At 39.6% G+C, this 14,127-nt stretch overlaps 1 protein-coding gene across 1 annotated transcript in view; it reads left to right on the forward strand.

Annotated features, from left to right (window-relative positions):
* Positions 1–14,127, forward strand: part of CACHD1 (cache domain containing 1) — a 211,225-nt gene that overhangs the window by 181,187 nt on the left and 15,911 nt on the right. Inside the window, 11 exon segments of the mRNA XM_079136579.1 lie at positions 1,780–1,926; positions 2,587–2,619; positions 2,622–2,683; positions 2,685–2,770; positions 3,646–3,756; positions 8,913–8,962; positions 8,965–9,034; positions 10,147–10,246; positions 10,336–10,452; positions 12,816–12,976; positions 13,326–13,412. Of these exon segments, the coding sequence (XP_078992705.1) occupies positions 1,780–1,926; positions 2,587–2,619; positions 2,622–2,683; positions 2,685–2,770; positions 3,646–3,756; positions 8,913–8,962; positions 8,965–9,034; positions 10,147–10,246; positions 10,336–10,452; positions 12,816–12,976; positions 13,326–13,412 (1,024 nt within the window).

Raw genomic sequence — 14,127 nt, forward strand, 5'->3', positions numbered from 1 at the left:
TGGACCATCCCATTGTGGACATCTAGCAATCCTGGATAGAGATATAATACAAGATTAAAATCTTCTTGAAAAACATTAAAGAACTACTATGATAGTGAGGAATTACTGAGTCAAAACCTAGGAGAATATACAAACGCAGAGGAAAGAGACAGCAGTTCTTAAAGCCACTTTTGCAGTGCACATATTTTCCAACCCAGAAGAAACAGTTGTGAAATTAAACTATACTTTAGTAGCTTCTCAGGGGTAGGAAAAGGGACAGAAATCAAATCTAGGGTCCCCAGAAGGTGTTGAGTCTAATTAATGGAACCACTGTCTTTTTGCCCCCATGCCCCACAGAAATTGGGAAAATCTGCATCTGTAGAGTGAGAGAGGCTGAGAGTAAATCAGGCTTTGCCCGGGGAGTCCATTGTCTGAATGGATCAGGAAACTACATTTTGAAAATAAGATATGGGCTAGTGAAATACACAGTGTCATGTTTGGACCAATATCCTAGCTCCTTATTGGAGCCTTCCCTGCCTCATCTGGTAGCATGGCCCTTGACAGAATGAAACAACCATCTCCTCTGGAGGAAGACACTCTCATCTTCTAAGGCTTTAAGCTCTTTCTCCAAATTAGTGCATTTTTTGATTGCTTTGTCTTTTTTGTTTGTTTTCTCAGCCTGGCTGTTGAACCCAGGACCTTGCACATACTAGGCAAGGGCTCTATGACTAAGCTATAGCCCCAGCCCCGAATTAAGTTTTTAAGAATAATGCCCTGCACAAAGATTACCAGGCTATAAGGAACCAAGCACCATGTGTGATAACTAATAAAAGGCTTAGAAAATGACCCACAGATATAAATGAGATAGGTCAAATATGGTAAGAACTGGGAATGTAGCTCAGTGGTAGAGTGCTTGCCCAGCATGCAAAAGGCCCTTGGTTTTCTCCCTAGGACAGAAAGGGAGAGAGACAGAGAGAGAGATGGTAAGACTGAACCATAGAAAATCCAGAATATTTCACATTTGTGTTTCATACTGTAACTCATTACAAGGATTTTGTCTTAAATAAGAAACTGCGCCTTTCCTGTAAGCATCAATAATTAAGTGTGTGTACATCGACTATTCTATTTCTACTTTTGTTTATATCAAATTTGGCTGTAACATCAATAATTTCTTAATTTGATTTCTGTGTTTTCTACTATGTCATCTTTCCTTCTTCCTAAATCATAATGCTGATATGAATCATAATGCCAAACACTTACCAAGCACTTTCCCAATGCCAAACACTGTTCTATGTGGTTTACGTTATTGACTCATTTGCTTTACAGCCATGAACTCATTTAGTTCTCACTCTGATTATAGAATTGATGCTACTATTTTCCCCACTTCACAGATGAGAAAAATGTTACCTGAATCACAACCTTTCCAGCATCACACTGCCAGGAAATGGTGGAGCCCAGATTCAGCCTAGTGGGGCTCCACGTCATACGCAGTGGCCTCGTCCCTAATAAATACAAAGTGTTACACATAGATCTGAGATGCTGTGAAGACTTCCACCCCCAGGGCTTGTACTCACTTGCACATGTACCTGTTCTGTTCACTCTTAGGACCATAAGCTTCCTGAAGGGAGAGAACGTGGCTTTTTTCCTTCTTTGCTGCTCTCAGAGTCAAGCCCTTTGTTGCCTTATGGAAGACGTTAAGCCACCGTGGCGGATGGATTGGCAGAGCCTGAGTGAAGCTTTTGTTCGGGCTTGAGATGAAGTCCCGTGTTCTCAGGCCTGCTTTGTTCGCTTCTCTTTCAGAGAGTCCAACCGTCATGCTGTCTGCTGGCAGCTTTTCCTCCCCCTACGAACACCTCAGCCAGCCAGAGACAAAGCGCATGGTGGAGCATTACACAGCCTATCTCAGTGACAACACCCGCCTCATTGCTAACCCGGGGCTTAAAGTGAGTGTTGGCATGGGGCCCTGTTTCTGGCGCACCCCTCCACGGGCCCAGGAGGGAGTGCTGGCAGTGACCCTTTGAAGTGTGAAGCCCAGCTCTGCATCTGGGCCGCTCAGCTGGAGAGCCAGAAAGGCGGAGTGGGTGGCCCAGGGGAGGCTGGTCAGTGATGACCCTTTTGATGGATTAAGAAGCCCTGTGGGCCACATGAAGAATCTGTTTCAGGTCTCAGATGCACTGGGGGTTTCCAGGGTCGGGGGGTGTGATTAAGAGACCAGTGAGACTTTCCCACCCCATTTTCCCAGGGGAAAGAAGTAAAGTGCCCCTGCTGTCTGTCAGATAAATATGACACTCAAAGAGCAAAAGATTTGAAGCGGGGGAGGCTGTTGGGTGTGTGTGTCTTTAATGCTACTAATCATGGGATTTTTCTTACCAAAAACTCGAAAAGTCTGGCTGGGGTGACATCACCTAGTCACACATCCACTGACTAGATTTCTGTAAGCTTTTGGTTTTGCAAGTTTGGCTGCATCCATCTGCTGTGGAAAGATTTTTAAGAAAAAGTGGGCTTGGCTTCTGTGAGCGAGCCTTGGGGAAGCCCTGCCAGTGGCCACGCTCTTTTCATGTGAGTTTTATAAAGGAGCCCTGCTATGCCTTTCTTTGTTTTCCCCAGTTCTCTTCAGAAATGAAGTAATGGCTACCAGCCACGCACAGATGAATGGATGACACAAATGGAAATGAGTAGCCTGAACACTTACATTGTCCGCCGGTTACATAGCAACACCCAATGGCGTTCCTCAGAATTATCCTGGTTCCCTCATGGACAAAGCATTTGATCCCACTAGGAGACGTGGTGAGTTCCAGGGGGCCCTCCCGTTGATCAGCCCGCGCTCCCCATTCCTGGAGAGACATGATAAGTGCACACAATAAAGCAACTTCAGACAAACCCATTGAGGAAGACACTTTGGTGGGAGTGAAATTGTCTTGGAATGGTTTTTCTTAACATAGCAATTAAAAACTTCATGTCTTCTCTCTGCCTGTAAGTTTTCTATGTCCTCGGTGAAGTCCTGAGTCTGAAATGCTCTGCACTTGGCCATTTCAACACCTCGCATTTGTTTATCCTAACCTTGTTCACAGCATGTGGTCCTTAGTGGATAGCTTCATTTTTACGATACACATCATGGCTTCGAATCACAGCCATGGGATAACCTGTGGAAAAGGAACACATAACCAATTCAGAAACTTTCTTTTACTTCTGGGCTTTGTTTTTACTCTGTTTTTCAAAATAAAAGCTAGCCAGGTGTGACCAGCAGAGAGCAACATGGGCACAGAACAGAATTTCTTACCGCAGCACTGGGTGGCAACTGAGTCTTCGTGAGTCGCTCTTCGTGTTGCCTGTGTCCACCCTTAACAATCCTGGATCCATTTGTCTGCAGCTGTTTTCAACTTCTTTCATTAGCCCATTTTATTTTAGCCTCTAAACCATTTGTATTATAATCTTAGTAAAAGTTCAGCTACATACTGCCTTAGGTCTCCATTTTAAAAAAGAGGGGACTGTCAGATTCTCATTAACCTTATGCACATTCAGACATAAAAACTGAGTCCTTTTGAATTTTAATGTAACATAAGCACACATTTATAGTAAAATATTTTCAGACGCGCAGTTCAGTTTTCTTTGAATCGAGTATTGTTCACAACCTAAAATAATATGACTTTCTTTGGACTCCATTAGGTATCTCCATGCAGTAGCTAATCCAGGATTGATTTCTTTAACTGGCCCTTACCTAGACGTTGGAGGATCTGGCTATGTTGTGACAATCAGCATCACAATTCATTCATCCAGGTAATACTTTAATTAATTTTTAGTCATTTCTTAAATCCATCAAGTGTATTTTTGAAATTCAAATAGAATAGGAGACACTAAGTGGCAAAAACATGACTTTTGAGTGAGGTGAACTGGAATTTGAATATCTTCTCTAGCTGTGTCATCTTGGATTGCCCAAGCTTCCTCCTGACATCTGTAAAATGGGGCTAGTTCCTCCTTCATGAGTTAACACATCAGTTAAGCTGATGAAAAGCTCTCGGCCCTAATTCTTGGCAGCATGGTCATAACTATGAAAAGCAAAAGACTTTAGAGACAATAGAGCAGTTTGTAGAAGTGCCACTTTTACACTGTTGAAATGTCAGCAGGAGCATGACAGCTTTCACTCCAGAATGTTCTCTAAGCAAAGGAACAATTTTAATGAAGAAAGAAGCCAGGACATTAAATGTATTACCTCTTGTATTTGGATCTACCTCTTTAGAGTTATATGAGTGTTTTGTTTTGTTTTTGTTTTTGTTTCTATTGTCCTTGAAACTGTCCCTTGAAAATAAATGGCTCTTTGAAAATTGATTTCCCGGAATGCTACATGATGTCAATATCACTGTAGATATATTTAGATTGTCTTATAGATCCTGCAATTTGAGGCTCAGTATTTAAGCTACAAATGTCAGTAAAAAACATTGGGTGGAGAGGCAAGTCAGACACATTGTTGTAATCCATTCATTATATAAATAACTGCTTACCCCACAGCAAGAAAGACCATATTTTGACTGGTACCTGTAATGATGCCTTAAAATTTATAAGAGACAGATTCTTTGCTTAAGTTATGCTTTTCATTGGTGCTTTATTATATAAAATGGTAGATATTCGCAGAATTCCTCTAATACAGGTTCACTGTGAGTAAGAATTGGAAAGCGTGTGGTATGGAATTTCATATCATGGCCTGTGCCTGTGTGGGAAGCAGGGTCTTGCAGCTAGCCAAATGTTTGGTTCCTTTGTAGGGCACATATCTATATTGACTCTTATCAGCTGCTCCCATATGTAATATTTTACATATAAAACAAGTAAGCACTCATTTAGAAGAGATCCCTAAGTGTTTTTGCTAACAGACCCAGGTGCTTGTTGGGCATACACCTACAAGTGTCAGAATAATGAGACTTCATCCACCCCATGTATTCTAATTGGTTGGGGAGAAGTAAAGCAAAATCCCCTTTCTTTGAGAGGACATCAGTCTTTGATTACAATGAAATGGGTCAGAGCTGAGCTCTTGAAGGTGTTGTTACAATGAGGGATTAAAACCCAGGTGTGCTTATCTTCAGATGTCCCATCGGCTCCCCCAGCTGGCACCTCTATACCAAGAGCCATTGGTTTTTCCTTCTGTGTAGTGTTCTATTGGTTGGGGAGGGCAGGGGGAGAGGCAGATTTGTATGCTTATATATATATATATATATATATATATATATATATATATGCATATTTTGGATTATGCAAGATTTGGATAAATGGAAGAATTTTGATTTGGTTTATTTACCAACATGTATGGTGTCTGTCCAAATGAAGCATGATGGGAATATGAAGAACTTTCAAATTAGAAAAGCCTGGATTCAAATTCCCCTTCTAGTTACCTTTATAATGTATGCTTAACCTACACACGTTCAACAAGAGAAATGACCATTTAATCCTGGATTCTGTCACTAAGTCCCTGAGTGAATAAGTATCTGCTTTTGCCCTTCAAACTATGCAGTTCACAGTCCTTAGCATTTGAGTATTTTCCTTAGCTGAGTGTGATTTTCCTATTTAAAGATGTATGTTTTTCATTCAGTGTAGTTTAGATTGAAAGTCAATTACCTCTTCTGGTGCTCAAAGCAACAGTCACTCTGTGGATCTACTGAGAGATGATATTTTAGTCAGCTTTTTCACTGCTATGACTAAAAGGATCTGACCAGCACAATTGTAGATAAGAAAAGGTTTATTTGCGGGCTCACAGTTTCAGAGGCCTAGTCTTAGTCTGTAGAAGGCTGGCTCCATTCCTCATGGCTCAAGGTGAGGTTGAACATCATGGCAGGAGAGGGTGGCAGAGAGAACCATCTCACACAGGTGATCAGGAAGCAGAGAGTCTCCACTCTCCAGATACAAAATATATACCCCATAACCACGCCCCAATTCCCACCTCCTCCAGGCACACCCTAGCACTTTAATCCTATCAGGAATTAATTCACTGATTGGGTTAAGACTCTTACAACCCAATCATTTCTCCTCTGAACCTTCCTGCACTGTCTCACATGAGAACTTTTGGGGGATACTTCACATCCAAACCGTAACAGATGGGCTTTTTGCAAATGACGGCCAGTGATTTTGGCCTTCTGTGCCGATTTGAAAACCAAATTCCTTTTTTGACTTTGTTTCATCACCTAGAAAAAAAAGAGAAATTTGGAACTATTTCAACTGATTATTTTAAAATAAATTAAATAACATATGTAACATATGTAAAGCTCTTAGAATAGTATTGGTTCATGGTAAGGACTTAATAAAATCATTATTATGTTCCATAACCTCTTGGAGCCTCATGTAAAACAGAGGAAATAATGTCCATATTGAACTGATATGATGGGAATTGGAGATAATGCATGTAAAATGCTTAGCACTGTACTTGACAATGTCAAGTCCCCCCAAAATGGCAGCTATTTTTATTATAATACTATTTGCCCTTTAAATTTGTGGCATTTTAATGGGTCGGAAGAGAGAGCTTAAGCTAATATTCAACTTGTCGTGAAGTACTCCCATTCACCCTTGGTTTTCAGAAGTGGTTTGGCTGAGAGGTGAGGGTTTTCTAATTCAACACTCACTTGTCGGATAGTCACAGTAGCCCTGTTGCAATTCTTCCATAAGCATGTTCAGTGGACTAAGAATGTAGCTTTGCATTCTTGGAGAATGATAATGCTGCTCGAGATGAAGTGCAGTCATTGATTTAGGGACTGGTCACATGTGGTTTTGGCAGTGAAAAGCTTATACAAGCATTGCGAACAGCCTAGTCTGTTTGTGCTTAGAAATGTAGGGTATGTTGAATTTTTTTTCTATGAAAATTCCTTATGAGGTTGCTATGGTAACAGTATACTTAATCTGAAATGCAGGTAAAAATATGAATCTAGACTAGATGCATGCCGTTACTTCAGCATATTGATCATTTTGGATCAGATAGCAGTCATACATAGGGAAGTTAGAAAATAAAATTAATTTATCCCCAAACTCCAAGTTTTTTTTCACTGAGATAGCTTGGTATTGGTAAAAAGGGCCAGATCGAGAGTACTTGTCTCAGAAACCATTAATAAAGATGATCTGATCGATCTCATTTAAGCCTTGTAATATTTTCTAAGCCTAATTTTTTTCAGTCATAATATAAGAAGTATGATTGCTTCCTGGTTTCTTCACAGAAATGAAAATGGTATAAAATTGCTTGGAAACGTCTGGATTCTCCATCAGTCTGACTTAGTGAATAAGAGAATATTCTTTACTGGGAATGTAGCTCATTGTAAAGTACTTGCCTAGTATGTGTGAGGGCTTTGGTTCAATCCCCAATATTTCAAAAAACAATAGAAAGAGATATATGGTTTGGAGTTGGAGATACTGAGTTTCTAATCCCTGCATCTGTCAACTGTCTGATGTTGGCCCATCCACGTATTCCCCAAGCTTCAGTGTTCCTAAATTGGTAGTGCTTCATAAGATTGCTGTGAGAAATAGTTAAGGTTTTTGTCATTTTCTTTTGGTATTTTCCATTATAAAGAAATGGTTGGGGGCGAGGCATGGGGTTGTAGCTCAGTGGTATTGCACTTGCCTAGCACATGTGAGGCACTGGTTTGATCCTCATCACTCATAAAATAATAATAAAATAAAGGTATTTCATCCATCTACAACTATTTTTTTAAAAGAAATTAGACGGTAGATGATGAGAAATGGTATTCTTAAAGTCCAGTGCTGGTAAACCCTGCAGAGCATACCTATAACCCAGCAGCTCAGAAGGCTGAGGCAGGAGGATCGCTAGTTCAAAACCAGCCTCAGCAACAGTGAGAGGCGCTAAGCAGCTCAGTGAGCCCCTGTCTCTAAATAAAATATAAAATAGAGCTAGGGATGTGGCTCAGTGATTGAATGCCCCCAAGTTCATCCCTGGTACCAAAAAAAAAAAAAAAGGTGCAGAAGGGTCCAGGGACCCATATCCCTCCAATTAAAGAACCAGATGAGAAGGCCACACACTTCCGATGTTATCTAGCAATTTCTTAAGTCTATTTTCTCTGAATGAGAAATAAGGTCATTCTCAACCCAGTGAGAGGGCTTAACCGTTCTTCTGAGTAACTTGTCCTTATGGGGTGTTTTCTGTCAGGCACTCACTAAGCACTGCAAACACTTTATCCTTGTAATCTCAAAAACAGGTTTATGAAGCAGATCCCATTATGCCTCCATTTCAGATGACCAGAACTGAAGCATAGAAAGTTTCAGTAGCACCCCAGGAGCCACCTAATAGAAATTGGCAGGACCAGGATTGACTTCCTGTCTACTAAAAAGTTAGCACCATGTTGTACTGCCCAACTTTCTTTTCCACAGCTCTCTTCCTTCTGAGAGTAACTTTGTAGAATGGAGAAGGCACTGGTGGATGACCAAGAGAGGCTAGTTCTTAAATTTAAACTGTTCTTTGAGTAGAGTCAACCTTAGTGTCATGGAAAGAAATCTAGAGTAGATATTGTCCTACTAAGTTTTGTGTGACTTACACCAGTCAGTCAAGTCTTTGGGATCTTCATTCCCTTATCTACAAAATGAAGGAAACAAGTAAGGGGATTGCATAATAGCCAAGCATCCAACCTTCCACTGTGATACCTCTGTACCTATATTCTTGCCAAATAGTCTACCACTGGGAACATATGTGGTGTCCAGGGCTAGCCACACTCCACCACTGCCCTGTGTTTGGCACTGGTCTTATTCAGAAAGTCATATCTTAAGTCTTAATGTTTTCTCTCATGATAAGTCAAGTTACATTAAATCAGTCACTTAGTTTTTGCAGGCACAGAAAGTGGGGAAGAACAGTGGAAATGTATTTCTGATCCTGCACAATGTCCCTATGACTGAACATATCTTTTATGCTTAAATAAGCCATGCCTCTTGTCCTCATTGATCTTTTTCACTTGAAGTACACAGCTGTCTTCCGGGCACACTGTGGCTGTGATGGGCATTGACTTTACCTAAGATACTTCTACAAGGTTCTGATGGACCTATTACCAGTTTGTAACCAAGATGGTGGCAACAAAATAAGGTAAGCCCCTTAGGGACACTGTTTCCTGTCTATTGCCAAAATAAAAAGAAACAGATGTCAGATATCTCTAGATAAATGGCAACTACATAGTTATGGTCAAGATAAGAAGTCAAGTTCATGGCTTGGGTATTCTATTAAAGAACCTTCTATTGAAAAGATTTTTCTTCTTTTTCTCATCTTTCCTTTAAGATGATTTAGACAAATAGATGCTGCATGTAACAGAATGAGTAACTGGCACAGAATGCACCAAAAGCTCTTATTCCCTAGAAGTCAGTAATTAGAGGTTTCCCATATCTTTGGTACTAGAAAGACCGGAGGGTACTCTTGGGTAGTACTTTTGATGTTAACTTAGTCATTAAACCAAGTCCTTGTGAAATTTCAGCTGCTTAGACTGCTCCTTTACATTTCCCCAGAAAGATGCTCATGGAACTAAAAGTCTTTGCCTCCTGAATTTCAAAAGAACATGTCTGATCAAAGCAAGGGCATTCCCTTGATTTAATGCAGGCTGCTTTAAAAATAGCTTTTTTAGTTCAATCTCATGGTCCATGCTTCATGTCAGGGCTGAATTTCACATTGGCCCTTAATGGGGAAGTGCAGGATTCCTGGCAAAGTGATATAACCAATGTAGAATAAAATAAAGCAGAATGCAGCCTTGATTAAAGCAATTCTAGCTTTGCTTATTTAATGTTTCCATCAAATAGAGTTCATATTTCCCCAGAATGTTTTATTTTATATATGGTTATCATTGAAAAAAGAAATTACATGGTTTACTTAACGTTGATACGTATAAATACTCAAGTCACATATATCCTTGCAAAAGCTCTTTTCCGTTCATCATACTTGGATGGAGTAGGCACATTCTGTGTGAACTACGTAGGTGACCACAGAGAGTGATGTAACTCTGACCTTGCCCTGCCTCCCAGGCAGTCCACCATCTCAAGAATAAAGTGTCTATCTACCTACCATCCAGCCTGCCTTCATTTTTTTTTTCAATGAGTATTTGTTGAGAACTTGAAATAAATGCAATTGGTTTCAGGGCTAGCAAGGTAAATGCCCTCTGAAAGCACAGAAAAGCAACTCACGTGAATGAACCTCACTTTGTTTGGATACAGGTGCTTTATAATGGAGGACAGGGGTTATCTGGTGGCACATCCAACTCTCATTGACCCCAAAGGACATGCGCCTGTGGAACAGCAGCACATCACCCACAAGGTATTTGTTGCAAAGCTGATAATCTCAGTTCTCCAACAGCCTATACCTCATTCCATGGCATTGTCTTCTGTTCTCTTTGGCCTTATTAGGAGCCCCTGGTAGCAAATGATATCCTGAACCACCCCAACTTCGTAAAGAAAAACCTGTGCAACAGCTTTAGTGACCGAACAGTCCAAAGGTTTTATAAGTTCAACACTAGCCTTGTGGTAAGTTGATTCCGTAGCACTCTCATTTCCCATCCTTCTATCAAATAGGAAATGGAATAATGGGTTAATGCCTGCATATTGCTCTTGCCTTTTTCATAGCCTTAGAATTACAGAACAGTAGGATGGGACACAATCTTAGTTCAGCTTCTGATTAGATGACTGTGGGATAGAAAGCCCAGAGCAGAGCAGGGAATATTTTAAAGTCTCACAGTTGGTATTTTGTTTTGGTTTTGTTTGTTTAAAGACTCACCCAATCTTTCCCTTTGAAATATCTGCTGAGGTCTGTTCCCACAGTCTTGTATAAATATATGTGGCACCACGTGCTCTTCTTTTCCTGTCTTCCAGAGATCACTCAGTCTCCTTAAATTCCTAAGGCCACTGTGGGTCAGTTCTTGATCATTGCCCCATTAGATGGGAACTCTCGTGCAAATCACCTGAAAATAATTCCTTTTTTGAACTTGGAATACTCTGCACAATTTGAGTTGCTGCAAAAATTTACCTGGTTGTGGTTAAATATATTAAGGATATTTTTGCTAATATGTAAAAAATAAACTTTACTTTGTAAATATTTTATTACTCTAGGAGAAAGGTTTATTGACCAAGGAAAGAAATGTGCTTTGTGGTTAATTAGGTTTGCCTTTGAATAAATTTTAAGCTATTCCTTACCTGAAAGTTGTCTTTCATTGCTCCTTGAAATTTTCACTTTTTTGACATTGTTATGTGTTTTTAAAAAGATTATCAAATCAACTATAAAAATCTGTATTTGTGTATACATAGATAAAAGATTATGTGTTTGCAGCTGACAAATGGGAATTACATCTGACTGCTCCTAATCAGGAGCAATTATAACAGGGAAATAGAACTAACATTCAAGAAGTTATTCACAGAAAGTTAGTCTTTAATTTAGAATAGGTGTTACATCAGTCATTAAATATATAATTTTAAAAAAAAAATCTTTTTGGTACTGGGGATAGAATCCAGAGGTGCTTTGCCACTGAGTTGCATCCCTAGCCCTTTTTATTTTTTCTTGTCAGATAGGGTCTCACTCAGTTGACGGGTCTCAAACTTGCAACCCTCCTGCCTCAGCCTCCCAAGTCACTGGGATAACAGGCATGTGCCACTGTGCTTGGCTAAAAATAATTTTTAAATGTAGTAGGTTAAGTTGAAAAGAGAGGGGTTTAAAAAGTGAATATGTTAACAGTACATATGCATTTTTTTTCAGGTAGTTGATTTATTAACTCTTCAAAGCAAGGGAGGTCATTGCCACTTCATTCAGACTCATGCCATTTTGAGCAGGACTCTCCTTGAAAGGGAACAGTGACAAACTTGAGTGGTCAGAGGGAGCCTGGAAGGTTGTCATGGGAAAATCTGGCTTTTTGTGTGCCTTGTATTATTTGTGCAAGGGTTTTCAGAGTTTTCAGTAGACAAAGCAATACACTCAGGTAGAGCCATTTAAGAAAGGCATATGTCAATGTGAATTAGAATAATTTCTTAAGAGTCCAATTTATCCCAAAATGGAATTGGAGCATTCTGGTTATTGGCACTAACAGAATGAGAAGGCTGTGTTATTTCATACACTGTTATTTCCACACAGTGGGAAATGCATCTAAACCCCCAGGAACCCACTCAATGCTCAGATTCTGAGAGTTAGGCTCTTCCTCAACACACACACCTAGGCAATGAAGAGCTTGCAAACAGGCACTCATTGGCCTCAGGGTATTTGACACATGCAGGAAAATGGTTATACACAACTTTGTAACATGCTTTTGAATCTTTGGCTTTCTAATAGAATGAACAAATCTAGCGATCTAAGAAGCTATCACATTTGCTTGTTATGGAGTGAAAAAAAAGAAACCTGCTTTAGATTGTTTAAATATTCTGAAAGCAGGAAACTAGCCTCTTAAAGAGACTTTAGTTTGTAAATATTTTATTACTCTAGGAGAAAGGTTTATTGACCAAGGGAAAGAAATGTGCTTTGTGGTTAATTAGGTTTGCCTTTGAATAAATTTTAAGCTATTCCTTACCTGAAAGTTGTCTTTCATTGCTCCTTGAAATTTTCACTTTTTTGACATTGTTATGTGTTTTTAAAAAGATTATCAAATCAACTATAAAAATCTGTATTTGTGTATACATAGATAAAAGATTATGTGTTTGCAGCTGACAAATGGGAATTACATCTGACTGATGGGACTGAGTAATATTTTTCCATATTTTTAACAGTGACTGTATACTACTTTTATAATGATAAACAAAGTTTTATTTGAAGCTATTTTGAGGAGATGGTTGAAGGATTGTTTTCACCAAGGTAGGACTGAGTCTTTGCATTATTGCCTGTCACTGCTGACACCTTGATTGTTCTGTAGGGGGATTTGACTAACCTTGTGCACGGCAGCCACTGTTCTAAATACAGACTGGCGAGGATCCCAGGAACCAATGCATTTGTTGGCATTGTCAATGAGACGTGCGACTCGCTTGCCTTCTGTGCTTGCAGCATGGTGGACCGACTCTGTCTCAACTGTCACCGGTAAAGATGCCATGGGTCATTCTCTCTGTTCCCCACACTGTTTAAAAATTTAACTGATGCCAGGCATTCAAAATAGCATATGCAAATGAACAGAACAGGCAGGTGTGTGTCCTGAGGAAAAGGAAAGGCATGGTTACAGAAGCATTTAGAGCTGTACTGTTTGCTGCATCATTGTCCATAGGGCACTGGACCAAGGTCTACTGGGTATTTAAACCTTTGGTCACCGCTTCTTTTTTTTTAATTGTAATTTTAACTGACAAATGGGCTTCTTCATTTTACTTCTACAGTTCATAAACAATATAGGGTTGTCATTGACCCTCTGCCAATTAACTTCCCCTTTGCTTTTCAGAATGGAACAAAATGAATGTGAATGCCCTTGTGAGTGCCCCCTAGAGGTCAATGAGTGTACTGGAAACCTCACCAACGCAGAGAACCGGTAAACAGAGAGAGAGAGAGAGAGAGAGAGAGAGAGAGAGAGAGAGAGAGAGAGAGAGTGTGTGTGTGTAAACGTTTGATATATGATCTCCATATATATGTACACATAAGTATATACAAAATGCTATGAGGTTTCCTATGGATTTGGTTTTGATTGTGGTATACAAAGGTGATTCATTCCAATGATGAACCTGTTTAGTAAACCAGATTTCAAATGATGTCCTCTTTGAGGTTAAATTTAAATGCTGTAAATTATCAAAAGTATATGTGTTTAGTTCATTTGTTTGAAAAGCACTGAACTAAAGAAACTCTTTTACTGTGTTTGCATGTCCCTGACACCTGGATTTTACTTGTCTTTCTAAAGCAGGCATGAAAAGAAAAATATTTCTATTACAACTTTTGTGTGGATTTACAGTTTATGCCTTGCTCTCTTAATTAGAATGGATTCTCAGAGCTCTAAGGTCACTTTTCTTAATGTTAACTGCTTGTTCATTGAAAGTGGGAGCCATGTCATTCTTAGGTGATCTACTACTTAAGTATTTCCAGTGACAAAAAAATTAAGTTGCAACTTGATTGACAAAAGTTGTTTAATTCAAGAGTAGAGGATCTATTCTGGGCATGGTGCTTTAAGGAAAAGTATTTTAATCCAGATTCAAAACTATGTTGATTAATAATGCTGACCTTTGCTTTCCAGCATTAGGTTAAGGTTGTAGCCA

Source organism: Sciurus vulgaris (genome assembly GCF_902686455.1).
Source record: "Sciurus vulgaris genome assembly, chromosome: 1".
Classification (NCBI taxonomy): Eukaryota; Metazoa; Chordata; class Mammalia; order Rodentia; family Sciuridae; genus Sciurus; species Sciurus vulgaris.